This window comes from Mauremys reevesii, linkage group 3 (genome assembly GCF_016161935.1).
Source record: "Mauremys reevesii isolate NIE-2019 linkage group 3, ASM1616193v1, whole genome shotgun sequence".
Classification (NCBI taxonomy): domain Eukaryota; kingdom Metazoa; phylum Chordata; order Testudines; family Geoemydidae; genus Mauremys; species Mauremys reevesii.
Genome location: NC_052625.1, coordinates 201,951,818 through 201,968,807, shown reverse-complemented (window position 1 = coordinate 201,968,807; position 16,990 = coordinate 201,951,818). Strand labels below are relative to the sequence as shown.

General features: G+C 43.4%; 1 protein-coding gene across 3 annotated transcripts in view; it reads right to left on the bottom strand.

The window, feature by feature from the left end:
• The window catches only part of ELP3 (elongator acetyltransferase complex subunit 3), a 144,646-nt gene that overhangs the window by 47,614 nt on the left and 80,042 nt on the right, over nucleotides 1-16,990 (bottom strand). For all 3 annotated transcript variants that reach the window (XM_039532195.1, XM_039532197.1, XM_039532196.1), the window contains exon 10: nucleotides 10,679-10,872. In XM_039532195.1, coding sequence (XP_039388129.1) covers nucleotides 10,679-10,872 — 194 coding nt within the window. The remainder of the gene's footprint in view (nucleotides 1-10,678; nucleotides 10,873-16,990) is intronic.

Sequence of the window (16,990 nt, the reverse complement as noted above, 5' to 3'; positions counted from 1 at the left end):
AAGGCAAGGTTTGTCTCCAGCTGCTGTGGAGAGCGGGTACGCTCACTGTGGAGATTAACAAGAGGGGACTGAGAATGGTGCATCTTTGCCCACCCATTTCACATTTCTCCGTTTAAGCAAACATACTTTTTTCCCCTTGCATTTCTTACTGACCACAAGCCAACTACACCCGGGTTTGGTTCACTTTCTAGTTTGTGTATCTGCAACAATGGATCTCTGGCACACCAGACAACATTAGCCAATGAACTGCCTCTGCACAGAGGTATTGGCCTATCAAGGGCTCCCTATGGCAGTGCTGCCTTAGTGGTGTTCAAATATCAAAACCTCAGCATTAAGGACCCTCAGAGGGCCCTGGTTCCCACTCCACCCAGAGCCACCCTCTCTCCTGCACATATATCTCCCCTCACAAGGACAATCACCACCCTGGTGCCTTTGAGTCTTCATTGTACCATGATGAACTGCGGGGGTGGGGTAGGCCAGTGAGGGGTTAAGTGAAGATTTGTGGGAGAGAAGGTGCAGAGAGCAGTGTTTATGTTGGAGGGGATTACCCATAATCAAAACAGGCATCTTCTAGAAACAGCAGGACGATACTAATGATAAAATTCCAAACTAAATTTTTTTAATAAAGTCTTTTAAAGATGACAGAAAGATAAGCCTGCTAGCCATGTGTATTACCAAACCCTGCTAACTTTCTGAATTTATTTTAGAGAAACAGGAGACAAAAAAATAAAAAGTGAACTATAAATAGAATATTAAACTGTACAACGTAGAACAGTTTGATCTCAAAACCTAGTTTAAACAAGCTCCTTAATGAGCTTTTAAACCTCTTTCCTCCCCTGTATAATTATTCAGCAAACACAATGAAGTACAGAACAGCATGTTAAAGAACAGGATCTCACACACACAAACCAGACGATTCAGGGAGTTGGTAATGTTATTAGTTTAATCCACTTTAGGTCAATAGTGATTAGAAATCAGTATCATCTGACAGCTGTCTGGTGGCCTATGTGAAATTTATTCACAGGTATCAGTCCAGTTCCTTAAGAATGTGTGTCACAAAAGCCACCATTAACAGTCACCATTTTTGGCAGTCTCAGCACAGACACCCAGGTCTGAGTGAGCCAGGGAGACTATCAATATGACAAATGGTCGCTGCAAGGAAGAGTAGAAGTACATTGGCAAAAAAACCAGGAGTACTTGTGGCACCTTAGAGATTAACAAATTTATTTCAAATTTATTGGCAAAAAAGAGGACAAGGGAAAGCTTGCCCTGCTGCTGCCCATGCTACGCCTGTTCTGTAGAGTTAGGACTTCAGGCTCCAGGGCTCTCATTTCATTCCAATGCCAAACTCACTTTAAATAAATTTGGTAACACTTTTACCAGTATTAGGGTGTTGCACCAGAAGCCTTGAAAATATTATTTCCCTCCCTTATTTTGTTTGCAATACATTAGAACTTTTTATAAAGCAGAAAGGGCTCTGAAAAAATTCCTCACCTCTGACGCGCTCTCACACCAAAAACAAGGCAAATGCAATTAGCTAGCCAGTTAATTTATTCATCTGATTTCTTAGAGTAAATAAGGCATCATAGAACTAAGATAACAAACTCCAAACAGCTTCAATTAGAGGTAATGAGCACTTCACATTGAGTCTAAAGGACACAGTAGAGGAGAACAGGATTTTCATCTGGGCATGTTAGAGCTAAGGCAATAATCTGACTGAGTGCCTATTTCTTCCAATTATGGAACAGCGCCAAAAGGGCCAGGCTGTTTTGTACTTCTCAACAGGAACACAAATAAAAACAACTGACATCTTCTAGCACCAGGGCTATAGCAAGGGTGGCCAAAACGTGGCTCGAACTGCATGTTGCTCTTTTACAGTTAAAAGTGCAGCGTGCGGAGCCCCACATACCCTCCATTCTCTGCCTATCAGACTGGGGGTGGGAGGAGAGAGAGCTCGGGGCTTCTGCCCTGCAGCGGGGTGGTGGAGCTATGGGCTTCTCCCAGAGATGACAGCTGCCTGCTGAGAATGGGGGGAAGGGGCACAATTTAAAGGTTCACTACCTCCAACATTGCTTGCCTCATAACTTGCCTCCAACATTGCTTGCCTCATAACTTGCCTCCAACATTGCTTGCCTCATAACCTAAGTTGTGCAGAACGCAATGCCATCCACAGCCTCAGAAACCACCCTGACATTATAATCAAAGAGGCTGATAAAGGAGGTGCTGTTGTCATCATGAACAGGTCTCACTACCAAAAGTAGGCCGCCAGACAACTCTCCAATACCAAATTCTACAGGCCACTTCTCTCAGATCCCACTGAGGAATACATTAAGAAACTGCACCATCTACTCAGGACACTCCCTACACTAACACCGGAACAAATCAACATACCCTTAGAGCCCCAACCGGGGTTATTCTACCTACTACCCAAATTCCACAAACCCAGAAATCCTGGACGCCCCATCATCTTGGGCATTGGCACGCTCACTGAAGAACTGTCTGGATATGTGGACTCTCTACTCAGACCCTACGCCACCAGCACTCCCAGCTATCTCCGTGACACCACTGATTTCCTGAGAAAACTACAATGCATTGATGACCTTCCAGAAAACACCATCCTAGCCACCATGGATGTAGAGGCTCTCTACACAAACATCCCATACACAGATGGAATACAAGCTGTCAGGAACAGTATCCCTGATTATGCCACAGCACAACTGGTTGCTGAGCTCTGTGCCTTTATCCTCACACACAACTATTTCAAATTTGATGACAATATATACCTCCAGACCAGTAGCACCGCTATCGGTACCTGCATGGCCCCACAATATGCCAACATTTTTATGGCTGACCTTGAACAACGCTTCCTCAGCTCTCGTCCACTCACACCCCTTCTCTACCTACGCTACATTGATGACATCTTCATCATCTGGACCCATGGGAAGGAGACTCTGGAAAAATTCCACCACAATTTCAACAGCTTCCACCCCACCATCAACCTCAGCCTGGAACAATCTACATGGGAGGTCCACTTCCTAGACACCACGGTGCAAATAAGTGATGATCACGTTAACACCACCCTATACTGAAAACCCACCGACCGCTATGCCTACCTTCAAGCCTCCAGCTTCCATCCCGGACACAGCACACGATCCATTGTCTACAGCCAAGCACTGAGGTACAACCGCATCTGCTCCAACCCCTCAGACAGAGACCAACACCTACAAAATCTTCACCAAGCATTCTCAAAACTACGATACCCGCACGAGGAAATAAGGAAACAGATCAACAGAGCCAGACGTGTACCCAGAAGCCTCCTACTGCAAGACAAGCCCAAGAAAGAAACAAACAGAACTCCACTGGCCATCACATACAGTCCCCAGCTAAAACCTCTCCAACACATCATCAGGGATCTACAACCCATCCTGGACAATGATCCCCCACTTTCACAGGCCTTGGGTGGCAGGCCAGTCCTCGCCCATAGACAACCCACCAACCTGAAGCATATTCTCACCAGTAACTACACACCGCACCATAGTAACTAACTCAAGAACCAATCCATGCAACAAACCTCGATGTCAACTCTGCCCATATATCTATACCAGCGACACTATCACAGGACCTAATCAGGTCAGCCACACCATCACTGGCTCATTCACTTGCACGTCCACCAATGTAATATACGCCATCATATGCCAGCAATGCCCCTCTGCTATGTACATCGGCCAAACTGGACAGACCCTACAGAAAAGGATAAATGGACACAAATCATTAGGAATGGCAATATACAAAAACCTGTAGGAGAACACTTCAATCTCCCTGGACACACAATAGCAGATTTAAAAGTAGACATCCTGCAGCAAAAAAACTTCAGGACCAGACTTCAAAGAGAAACTGCTGAGCTTCAGTTCATCTGCAAATTTGACACCATCAGCTCAGAATTAAACAAACAAAGACTGTGAATGGCTTGCCAACTACAAAAGCAGTTTCTCCTCCCTTGGTGTTCACACCTCAACTGCTAGAAGAGGGCTCATCCTCCCTGATTGAACTAACCTCATTATCTCTAGCCTGATTCTTGCTTGCATATTTATACCTGCTTCTGGAAATGTCCACTACATGCATCCGACAAAGTGGGTATTCACCCACGAAAGCTCATGCTCCAATACGTCTGTTAGTCTATAAGGTGCCAAAGGACTCTTTGCTGCTTTTACCGCCAACAGTTTGAATCATCTCCCTTACCTTCATGGCCCATCTCTGCAGTTCCCAGGTGTTAGCTCCACGTGGAGAGGCAGCGGCAAACCGCTGGGAGCTGCAGGAAGGGCTGCTGCATTAGCTCCCCAGGGAAGGGCAGCAGCCAAAGCAGTGGTTATCCCTGCAGCTCCCTGCTGTTTGCCGCTACCTCTCCTGACAGCCACAGCTCCCAGCTTAGTGGCTCCAGTAGCTGCTGGGCAATGAGGGGGCCTGGCAGAACCATTTAACCAAGCGGGGCCAGAAAACCCTGGCAAAAATTGGGGGGGGGCGGGGAAAGAAGGTGAGAGGAGACATGACCCCACATGCTCCTCCCACACATAGAATCATAGATTATTAGGGTTGGAAGGGACCTCAAGAGATCATCTAGTCCAACCCCCTGCTCAAAGCAGGACCAATCCCCAAATGGCCCCCTCAAGGACTGAACTCACAACCTGGGGTTTAGTAGGCCAATGCTCAAACCATTGAGCTATCCACCTTCTCTGGCTTCTGCCCACTGGGGAGGGAAGTCTCAAGGCTTCAGCCCTGCGGGACGCACTTGCCAGGGCTCAGGGTTGAAGCACTGCTCCTGCTGAAGTCCCAAGATCCCCTCCCCTTGGGGGCTGAAGCCCTGAGCCCCAGCAGAAGTGCCTTGCAGGGGCTGAAGCCACACACCTTGTGTGGGCTTGAGCCCCAAACCCCAGCAGGTACCTCCCACAGGGCTGAAGCCCCAAGACCCCCTTCCTCATGGGGCTGAAGCCCAAGCCCCAACAGGTACGCCCTGTGGATGCTGAAGCCCTAAACTCTGGCAGGCGTGCCTTGCGGGGGCTGAAGCCATGCACCCTGCGGGAGCTTAAGTCCCAAGGCCGGCAGGTACCTCCCACGGGGCTGAAGCCCCAAAAACCCCCCCATCCCCCATGGGGCTGAAGCCCTGAGCCCTGGCAGGTGCCTCCTGCGGGGCTGAAGGCCCTGAGACCTGGTAAGCGCACCCTGGCACTCAAACTTCTGAAGATTGTCATATGTGGCTTGGAGGGCCAGTAACTTTAGCCACTCCCTGGTCTATAGAAAAACCCAGTGTGGAGACTTTGCCACCTTTGGAACTCTGATGTGGTAAATAAGACATTGCAAAGAAATAAAAATAAGCTTTCACAGCAACACATATCTGATCCCCTCGTTTGCATATGGGGAACAAACAATAATTCACAACTTCTAATCAGCATATTAACATATGGAAATATGCATTTTGTGGCAGTGACAGAGGAAAATAGGCCTCCCATCCTCCCTTCAATCCAGATTAGAATACGTTTGTTTTCATAGTTGGGGATGGCTGTATGGATCAAATAGCTGCATGTTCTGGATAGCCTAAGGACAAAGCATCAGATTGGAGACACTGAGACTTCTTAAAATTCTGAAACAAAATTGTGAGAAAATCTAGGATACCGGAGGTGAAATCTTGGCCACAGTGAAATTAATAGGAATTTTGAGATTGACTTGCAGGGGGCCAGGATTTCACCGTTCATATTTAGGCAGTTTGGGTTGCCTAGGAAGGCAGTGTGGGAGGGATAGCTCAGTGGTTTGAGCATTGGCCTGCTAAACCCAGGGTTGGGAATTCAATCCTTGAGGGGGCCACTTAGGGATCTGGGGCAAAATCAGTACCTGGTCCTGTTAGTGAAGGCAGGGGGCTTAACTCAACTCGATGACCTTTCAAGGTCCCTTCCAGTTCTATGAGATAGGTATATCTCCATATATTATTATTAGTGTGAGCCAGTGGTCAGAGACATGGCTAGCAATGTAGACACATAGGTTTTATTCTGGATTGCCACTGACTTGCTGTGTGGTCTGACCAAATTGTTTAACCTGTCTCTCTCAGTTTCCCCATCTGGAAAATGGGGGTAATACCTGCATAGGATCATCCGGGATCATCGAGTCCAGGGCCCAGCTATTTCAGGCAATCCTTTTCCATAATCCCATTCATAAACTTATCAAGCTTCATCTCCAAACTAGTTTGGATGTTTGCCTCTACTACTTCTCTAAGGTGCTTTAAGATGCTCAAGTAAAAGGTGCTCTAAGTGCCAGTTACTATTTTCATCATTGTGCTTTTTTTCCCCACAGACACCAACAAAGCATTCAGTGATCCTTTTTTAACCTCTCCTATCTATATAAATTCTTATGTAAACATCATAAACATCTGAGTACTTCCCATAATTATGGCATATGCACAAAGATATCATCTCTCTTTCCACCAGTCAGTCGTAAATGGATTTAATTTTTTTGTACTCCCCCATTCCCTCCTTTTTAAATCTAGTGTTACTGAGGGATGTCTTGGTTAAAGATGTGGGTTTTGCATTTTGCCTAGAAAGTGTTGCAATTCATCTTTATCTCTTTTGGGAGTGAGTTCCAGATTCATGGGCCAGTCATTGAGAAAACTGTCTCCTACACAATAGGTTCACTTTTGGAGGTTGACAGTTCAATCACATTCCAAGCCTATAGGACATCAATGGGTGAATCATGGTGTCTGTATCTGAGTCATCAGAAATGGGCAAAGTCTTGTTATAGAAAAGCATTTTTTCATGGTTGTGGCTTTGTGGATATCCAGAAGCAGTGTGGAATCCAGGGGAATACTGAAGCACTTGGCAGACACCCTGTAAGGGAGGTTTCCTCTTCCCTACTAGCACACCCTCTTTCCCCCTTTGTCTCCCACCCCACCCCCTGGATTCAACTTCAGCTTCCTGCTCTTCATACATACTGCTCATTTCAACCAGACCCTTGGAGAGATAAGAGTTGGTGCTGTTTGCATGCTACTTCCATTTCCATCCATTCTTCTTATCAATCTCTCCGAGTGACATCATACAGAAGTAGAAGATGGGAGAGAGGACGCATCCCTGAGGGACAACGCATGAAAGATACAAAGATGGAAGAGCAGGTGCCAATCAATTCTCTGGACACAGTTTGAACAGAATGAATGGAACTACCTCATTATAACACTACACTACAAAATTAAGTCGACTTTATCTAATCCGACCTCGAGCCTCCATATTAAGTCGATTGTGTGCGGCCACACCATGCTCATTGTCTCGATGGAGTGTGTCCTCACTAGCAACGCCTGCATCGACGCACAAAGCAGTGCATCGTGGGTAGCTATCCCAAAGTGCAACTTACCACAGTGTGTTTTGGGAAGTTTGTGCAATGCTTTATGGGACCAAAACATCGCCGCAAGGGAGAATGGGAACATTGCGTCAGCATCCCATGATGCACTGTCCTCCCTCCCTCATATAAACAGCAAACAACCCAGTGGTTTTCGCGCCTTAAACCGCCGCACGTATGCCGTAACTCCAGAAGCATGGAGCCTGCTCAGCTGTGCAGTCTTGTTATGAGCATTTCAAACACCTCACACCTTCTCCTGCAGTATTTCCAGAGCCGAAGTAGGATCCGCTGCACAGAACATAGCGATGTCCTGCAAGCAGCCCTGCTGCAAGCCACTGAAAAAAACAATTCACAGTTGCTGCTGGCAGTCACAGAGCAGCTGCACGCTGTTGAGCGCCGCTTCTGGTCCCGTGAAACAAGCACTGACTGGTGGGACCACATCATTTTGCAGGCATGAGATGACAAGCAGTGGCTGCAGAACTTTCGAATGTGGAAGGCCACCTTCCAGGAACTTTGTGCAGAGCTTTCCCCTGCCCTGCAGTTCAGCAGCACAAAAATGAGAGCTGCTCTGACAGTGGAGAAGCGAGTGGTGATCGCTATTTGGAAGTCTGCAACGCCAGACAGTTACCGGTCAGTGAGGAATCAATTTGGAGTAGGTAAATCAACAGTGGGAGCTGCTGTGCTCCAAGTGTGCCGGGCCATTAATTGACTACTGCTATGAAGGGTAGTGAATCCGGGTAACGTGCAGGACATAGTGGATGGTTTTGCCGCGATGAGGTTCCCTAATTGTGGTGGGGCAAAAGATGGCACACATATCCCTATCTTGGCACCAGACCACCTTGCCAAAGAGTACATAAACCGAAAGGGATACTTTTAAATGGTGTTGCAAGTGCTGGTGGATCACAGGGGGCGTTTCAACTACATCAACGTAGGATGGTCAGGAAAGGTTCATGACGCACACATCAGGAACTTGGGTCTGTTCAAAAAGCTGCAATCCGCGACTTTCTTTCCAGACCACAAAATGAACACTGACGACGTTGAGATGCCTATAGTTATCCTGGGGTAGGCAACCCATGCCTTGCTCCCATGGCTCATGAAGCCATACACTGGCCGTCTGGACAGCAGTAGGAATGTTCAACTATATGCTCAGCAAGTGCAGAATGGTGGTTGAATGTGCCTTTGGTCATTTAAAAGGGCACTGGAGGGGGTCAGGTAGGGTCAGCCCCCAAGAATCGCATGCAGCTCATTATAGAACCGGCACATGTGAGGTTCAGCACCAGAATGACAGTTTGCCTCCCTTGCCTTCTGGTATGCTTGGCAAAGCTCTTTTATTTTCACATGGCACTGCTGTGTGTCCCTCATGTAGCCCTTCTCCCCATTCCACAAGCAATCTTTGCATAGATGTCAGCATTTCTTCTGCTGTATCGGAGCTCTGCCTGCACAGACTTCTCCCCACACAGCGATGAGATCCACCACTTCTTGTGCAGACCAGGTTGGAGAGCGTTTGGGGCATGTAGTCTCCATGATCAGCTGTGCTCAAGCTGACATGCTCCCAATGCTGATCAAACAGTAAATGGGAAATCAAAAATTCCCGGGGCTTTAGCAGGGGAGGGTCTGTTTCCTGTGTACCTAGCTGCCATGCAGCAGAGTTGAGAATGATCTCCAGAGCGGTCACAGATGAGCATTGTGGGACACCACCTGGAGGCCAACTAAGTCGAATTACACAACACTGTGTCTACAATACCTCGCAGTCGACCCATGAAAATCAAATTAAATGCTGTGCTTCTCACAGAGGTGAATTACAGAAGTAGACATTAGAGGTGACTTAGGTCGATGTAAAGGACCCGGTAGTGTACACATACATTGACAGGTCAACTCATCAAGGTGGCTTCCTTCGACCTAACTCTGTAGTGTAGACCAGGCCTCAGTGTAATTTTGTTAACCCTTATGACATCCCTGAGGAGTGACAGCAGGATCCCAGAGTTGAAAGTATCACCTGCTGCACAGATCCATTAATAAGGAGTTTGGATATATAGGCCTTAGCCACAGCCAAGAGAGGATCATCCATCAATGCTATTTGTTCCACATCCTGGCCTGAAGCTCATTTGAGAGGGTTCTGGAATACTGGCAATACGTAGGTGAGTTCGAGAGGCAACTCTGATGCTCACATTATTCAGTTTAACCCACTGACTGGCAGTAATTTTAATAAACTTTAGTGCAATAATGATTGAGAAGGACAAAAAAATATATTATAGTTAAGATCTTATTACAATCAAAGCAACTCTTTGTTCAGCAGAGACAAAAAACAACTAGTAAAGCCTGCTTGGATATAGGTATTCAGGCCTGTCTGCAAAGACCTATACTTTAAGAATTTAGGTGTATTCTTATCACTTAGCTAACCATAGAGGTATAAAAGAAAGAATCAAAATCACTGTCTGCCGGTGTAAGGGCCTTCTCTTACTGTGACAGTCTGAGGCCTGGTTCTTAGGCTAAGGCCTTCTGCTAAGCAGCAGAGGCCAGCCATAAGCTGGGAAGTGTATGGTCACATCCTCACATTCCAAACTAGTCACATTGAAATAAGATGCTATTGGGCTATTAGGAATACAATCCTGTCCTGATATTCCTGTCACCTCCAGAGAAAGGGAAGAGCCTAGAAGATGTAAAAGGAAACTTAGTTTGATAGCATCCTGTCTGGCAAGAACTCACTTATCAATAGCTGTGATGTGAAATCCCCATTTCTGTATTGTTCTATCCCTGTAGTCTCCAGTTCCCTATTGTTTGTCTGTATAATCTCTGTCTGATTCTGTGATTGTTTCTGTCTGCTGTATAATTCATTTTGTTGGGTGTAAACCAATTAAGGTGGTGGGATATAATTGGTTAAATAACCATGTACCGATATGTTAGGATTGGTTAGTTAAATTTCAGTAAAATGATTGGTTATGGTATAGCTAAGCAGAACTCAAGTTTTACTATATAGTCTGCAGTCAGTCAGGAAGTAAGGGGGGGATGGGAACAGGGACTGGGGGTGGGGGAATTGGGATCATGTTTTGCTAAAGGGAGGAATGGGAACAGGGGATGGGAACACAAACAGGGACACAGGCAAGGCTCTGTGGTGTCAGAGCTGGGAAGGGGGACACTAAGGAAGGAAACTGGAATCATGCTTGCTGGAAGTTCACCCCAATAAACATTGAATTGTTTGCGCCTTTGGACTTCGGGTATTGTTGCTCTCTGTTCATGCGAGAAGGACCAGGGAAGTGAGAGGGTGAAGGAATAAGCCCCCTAAACAAAGCCCATCAAGAAAAATTACCTCTGAACACGGTACACTCTTGTCCATGGTGGTACAAGAGCCAGAATTCTAGCCACCAAATCCACTAAGGTGCTTGGAGAATAACTCTTGTATCTTCCAGACTTCCAGAGCTCATACAGGCCAGTACCACGGATCACTAGAGTTGGGTAGAGTTTCATGCCATCAGGGCGAAAAGAAGGGTTCTCAAAAAACTCCTATAAACACAGAACACAAATGCAAATCAGAAACCAAAGCACTAGGTTCCTGGGGCTTTCAAACCAGAAGCTCTCTCTCTAAAAAAAAAAAAAAAAAATCAAGCTGCATCAGAAGGATAGATGCTTAAAGCACAATTATGAGAATGTACGTTCAATTTAAAAAGGCAGTCTTACATTCAGTTTCCAATATTTTTATCAGTCTAAAGATTTATTCTTAAATGTAGAGGATTATACTTTTTTATAAAAGAATAAGATCGCTGCAGAAAAATTCACTCAAGAGGAGGATGCAGATTTCACCAGACTTCAATATGAAGTCAATAGATATCTGAGCCGTATTATTCATTGCAATAGAATTTTGCCCAAAATCAGAATAATATTAAGGAATGGGCATATCTTCACTCTCTGTGGACAACATTCAGAGATTACTCAAAGTGTCCAGGATACATCAACTGAATAGTAATATAAAAACAACTGAAACCACGTCACCTATGCGCTGAGCAATACTGGGAAGGTGGGACAAACAGCACCTACTACTCACTTATCCATGTCTAAATTCCAGTACACAGCTCCAAAGTGAAAACCTCCAAATTTCTATGGTCACTGGAAGCCATTAGACATATATAGTGCGCAGAAAAGTTATGAAATACTGTTTTACTACAAATAAAATTCCAGTAACCACAAGTAAGGTCATTAGTCAAAAGCTAAAAGATTGATTAGAAGCACTGAGTCAATTATCTCACATTTGTCTATCTAAGTGCTGACAAGGCTCTCATCACTGTAGTATCTCACAATCATTAACGGATTTTAATCTGACACCACCATTTATGAAGTAGGAAAACGTTATCCCAATTTTACTGATGAACTGAGACACAGGATGTAACAAGTGACTTGCACATGGTCATACAAGCAGTCTGTGGCTGAGCTGGGAACAGAACTCAGATCATGTCAGTCCCATTCCAGTTCCTGAAAAACAAGACCGTCCTTTCTACTATTTAATTTACCATCCTCACTAGGATGGAAGACCAATGAATTCTGAATTATGTTTACCAAGGAATACCACAACATGGCCAGAGACCGTGTTGTGAGAAAACTAATGAATTGTATCAGTCAAATATACACACACACAAACAAATAATAATAATTAGAGAAATTAATATTATATATGATATTATAACAAGATATAATGGAATTTTTGCTTTTTAAATGTGTCTGCTGATGCAGCATTTAAGAACTGAGCTGAAACAGTTTCAGGGTTGTGTAAATCATTAAAACTGGTTTGTGTGTCTTATTTATAAAATCTTTGGTCTGTGTAAATAGAGGGGTGAAGCAGAGGGTCATGGTGCCCCCGCCCAATAAACAAACAAGTAAAAATCTAAGGCCACAAAAACAGACAAATAAGGTAAGTACTGGATAGACCCAGTGGGGTTTACAGCACAGGACAGAAGTAGACAGATAAAAGTAAGTTTTAACAAAATAAACAAAAATGTATTAGTTTAGGTTAGTAGTTGTGATTTATGAATGAGAATGTTCTAGACAGGTACACAGATGAGGTAACTTAGTAAACTGAGTCTGTGCAAAGTTACAGAACAAGGGATAAAATACAGGTGATTGACAATAGAAGAGTGGAGAAGACACAGAGGAAGAACATAGCAGAGCCCAGAGATTTGAAAAGAGTCACCCTGTCACCAGGACAGGTAACTTGATTAATTACCTTTCTTATCTTAACTGGTTTTGCATTATGTGTAATTCATAGGTGATAACAGCATTGTCTTAAAACATGCAAAATAAAGGCTATAAGAAACTGTTTAAGCCTACATTAAAACGGATCTCATCTTTCACCAAACAACGTGCTCAGCAAAAGCTTTGGTAGTGCAGTAAGATCACCAATGATGACCATCAGTTGAATATCCAGCCATATTCAGTCCTGGAACCTTAGTCTCTGATGGGGATCAACAACCTTTGGCATGTGGCTCACCAGGGTAAGCACCATGGTGGGCCGGGCCAGTTTGTTTACCTGCCGCATCCGCATTTCGGCCAATCGCAGCTCCCACTGGCCGCAGTTCACTGCTCCAGAGCAATGGGGGTTGTGCAAAGCAGCAGACAGTGCATCCCTTGGCCCGCGCCGCTTCCCACAGGTCCCACTGGCCTGGAGCAGCGAACCACGGCCAGTGGGAGCCGCGATTGGTTGAACCTGTGGACGCGGCATGTAAACAATCTGGCCCGGCCCACCAGGGTGCTTACACTGGCAAGCTGTGTGCCAAAGGTTGCCGATCCCTGGTCTATGACAAGTCACAGTTCTTGGGAAGGTTTTTTGTTTTGTTTTTAAAATCCTTTCTGTTGAGGTCTTCTGAAGTGAAAGAGTCTTTTACCAAAAGAAGGATTCAGTCAAGTCCCTGGTCAGCAGAAACCCTTTTATCCTAAAGTTTCCATGAACCAACTTTTCCTTATGGCCCCCAAAGTATTTCACGTGTCAAAATTAAATGATGTTAGGATGTCATCTCAGCCGTGTCATGAAAAGTGAAAGTAATAATACTTTGCATACATATACATGGTAGCAATTTTCATAATCTCAAAGCACTTTACAAACAGAGCCACAAAACATCCCAGTGAGCCAGGTAAACAACACTGGACACATTTTTGGAATAGGCAACCTGAGGCACAGAAAGATCAAATGTCTCACCCAATAACACATACGAATCAGTGGCTGGGCCAAGAACAGAATTCAGCAGGCCAGACACTCAGAGTCATGCTTCAATGACAGATTTCCACCCTCTTGAGGGAGCTCAAAGGCACTCCATGTGTAAAAGAAAGCAGTTATGAATGGAGGAATGAGTAACCCCTTTAGCACTAGATCACGGTGCTCTGAAGAGAAAAATAAAGACATCATGATGCTTTGTCTGGAAATTCATAGACTTAAATCTGAAGAGGCTGGAGTAATATGACCAAGCAGCACAAAAATAAAAGTGAGATTTGCAGTAAGGAAGCACTGAAAACTTCTACAATGAAATACAGAAAATACAAATAACAAATCACTCACTCTGTTTTTGGTGCTACTGCAGAAAAAAAATTCTTTCCACTAATAAGGTTCAACATTAGTATTCACAGCAATGTTTGAATGAATGTCAAAAAAAAGTGTGATTCCTGTCAGAATATTTAGAAGCTCATTGATTTATATTATAAATTAAATGCAAATACATTAATGCACCACTAAGGTTTAGAAATCAAGCATTCAAAGGCAAGGTCAAAAGTTATAGTTTCTAACATAGCACTAGCTTCGCTATCTTGCATCTCTCATACTTCCCATTTATGTTACTTAACACATACACCAGAGAAGTCATCTGGTCAAAAAATGATAATGTTTTTGTATACATTTTTTAAAAATTGTTTTTCAAAAATGTCACTTTTTTTATTTCAATAAAAAAAATCCCCTCCTTTTTCTCCCTTTCCAACCCGACCTTTCCAGCAGGAAAATGGAAAAAAGGAAAAATGGCAAGAAAGAGAAAGGTGGGGGGCAACCAACATTTCATTTTTTCCATCAAAAAACAACATTTTGAACAAAATATTTTAATTGAAAAGTGTTTTCAAGTGAAAATTTTTGACCAAATCTAACATGAAATATGCAAGACCTGCAATGGGGCCATGTCAAAGTGATGGTAGAAACCTTAACTTTTTAATCAGAGCTGAAATGATGCCTTTAAAAGCTGATGTGATCAAGGCACCTTACTACGAGATAGCACCTCATTTAAGGGCAGAGCAACATTTAGCTCCATGGAGCCTTAAGCAATACCCACTAGAGTCAATGGGAGTCATTCCACTGATTTAAATAGGCATTGGATCAGAACCTTAAGCACTAAGCTGCTCATAAGTGCCTCAGCGGTTACAAATTTAAGCAATTAAAGGTGACAAAGCTAGAGGAGTCTGGCTGACACCCAATGTTCTAAAATCACTTTAGGATGCAGAAAAATGCTCTCACGTGCATAAATATTCCAAATGGAAACATAACTTTAAAGCTACTAAATCAATTTTCTTCAGCTTTGAGATGTAGTTTTTCTCTTGCTGAAGACTACAAAAACACAGGTTGACACGTCTTTCAAAACTCAAAAGGTTGATGCTAGAGTCAAATTTTAAATCAGAGCATTTGGGAGGAGGGCATTATGTTTTCATACCGGTTTAACTTATTTTAAAACATCTCAGCTGAATCAGGTCAGCTCTTTTAATTATCTTTGGGTTGACAACATGGGACTCTTCAGACCAAATGGATTTTTTTTCAGAAAGTTATGAGTATCTGAAAAAGATGAGTTATTTAATATCTGTATTTTTGTAGTGCCTAACAGTCCTAGTCATGAACCAGGACCCCACCACACTAGGTGATATTCAAAACAATAAAAAGACAGTCCCTACCCTGGGAAACTGACCATGTAATATATGGAGATACACCTCTCTCTCAGAACTGGAAGGACCCTGAAAGGTCACTGAGTCCAGCCCCCTAACTTCACTAGCAGGACCAAGTGCTGATTTTGCCCCAGATCTCTAGGTAGCCCCCTCAAGGATTGAACTCACAACCCTGGGTTTAGCAGGTCAATGTTCAAACCACTGAACTATCCCTCCCCTCTTAAAAGTAATGTAAATTAGAATATTTGAGGTAACTACAGCATGCTCACACTGCAAACAATATAACAAATAACTAGAAAGACCTGCTATTCAAAATCCTGCAGCTTTATCTGGGTTCAGATAGACATGTTTTATTTCTATGAACAGCTGCTCTATGAATTACAAAGAGAGAATCTTAATAAAATCCCATCAGTAGACACTTTCAGTGTACAAGGTTATTCAAGTTAGCCATTAAACATATTTTATGAGAACAGTAATTGATTTTATTAGCACATGCCTTTGTTGTAGAAGTTCCCCGTTATTACAGCTAATGGCATCTATAGCATCCATTCAGCCACAACCTCATAAACTCACTGCCAGCATGAATAATCAGGGTCTGATCAGTGCAAAATTAGTTATTAAGATGCCACTCACTTTCCATCAATGCAGAGGCATCAAAGTGGAAGCTAGACTCCTGCCTTTCGTCTGATTCCAATCAGTTGTTTTATAAACTAGTCATTATTTTGCATTCGTTTACAAAATAGCTTAGATATTACTTGCTATTAGTGCTGTCCAACATAACAGGTGTTAGATGGAAAACAGCAGTCTGTTTAATACCAATGAGAACCAAAACAATTTAAAAAAAACGGGAAAGAACACAGGAGTTGGAGGTTGGGGAAGGTAAACCACTGGACTTGAATATCAAAGAAAATTTACTTCCAAATTAGATAACCATCTAATTTTTGATGGTTTTATCACTATGATATTTAATAAACTGAGAATCTGTTTGCTACCTATGTGTCTGGTTATATGTGCAATACAAGGATCAACTGGCTCTGGACCAGTACTCAGTATATTGACTCAGAATATCCAGTGATACTCAGAACTCAGTGGTTCAGGAGCCAATATGGCAATCAACATTACCCAAAAGAGCCACAGTATGTGAATTCATTGTTTCATTTACTGTGCTGTTTGTTTATTTATTTATTTTTGGTTATTCTAACCAAGTATTATTTTATCAACTACAATTGGTCAATAACATAGTAAAAGCATCCTGATTGGTTAATAAATCAGTGTTTCAATATCGTGCGTTACAAAGAGCCACAAGAGACACATTAAAGAACCACTTGCAGCTCCTGAGCCTCAGCCTGAGTATCACTGATCTAGTCCAAAGTTTCTTCCTGCCCTCTGTCACAGGTTAGCAAATATTAAAAAAAAGAATTCTAATTATGATCTTGCATCCCCCACACCCAAATTTCAATTCTGACTTGACTTTAGCAACTGCTCTCAACCCACTAGAGTCAGAGATGCATTTTAATGATATATGAAAGAGTGGAAGATCTAGGGATTCATCCCATCTTTCCACAGAAACAGAGACCCACCAGCCATCTTTAATCTTCCCGCTATGACTAGTCTCAATGCCACTGGGAGAGATTGCTCATTGTATAAATGTTGCAATTTCCCCCATTTGCTAGGTTTACTAAAATGACAGAATTATTTCTAGTAGGAATGCAAGTTAACAAAAATC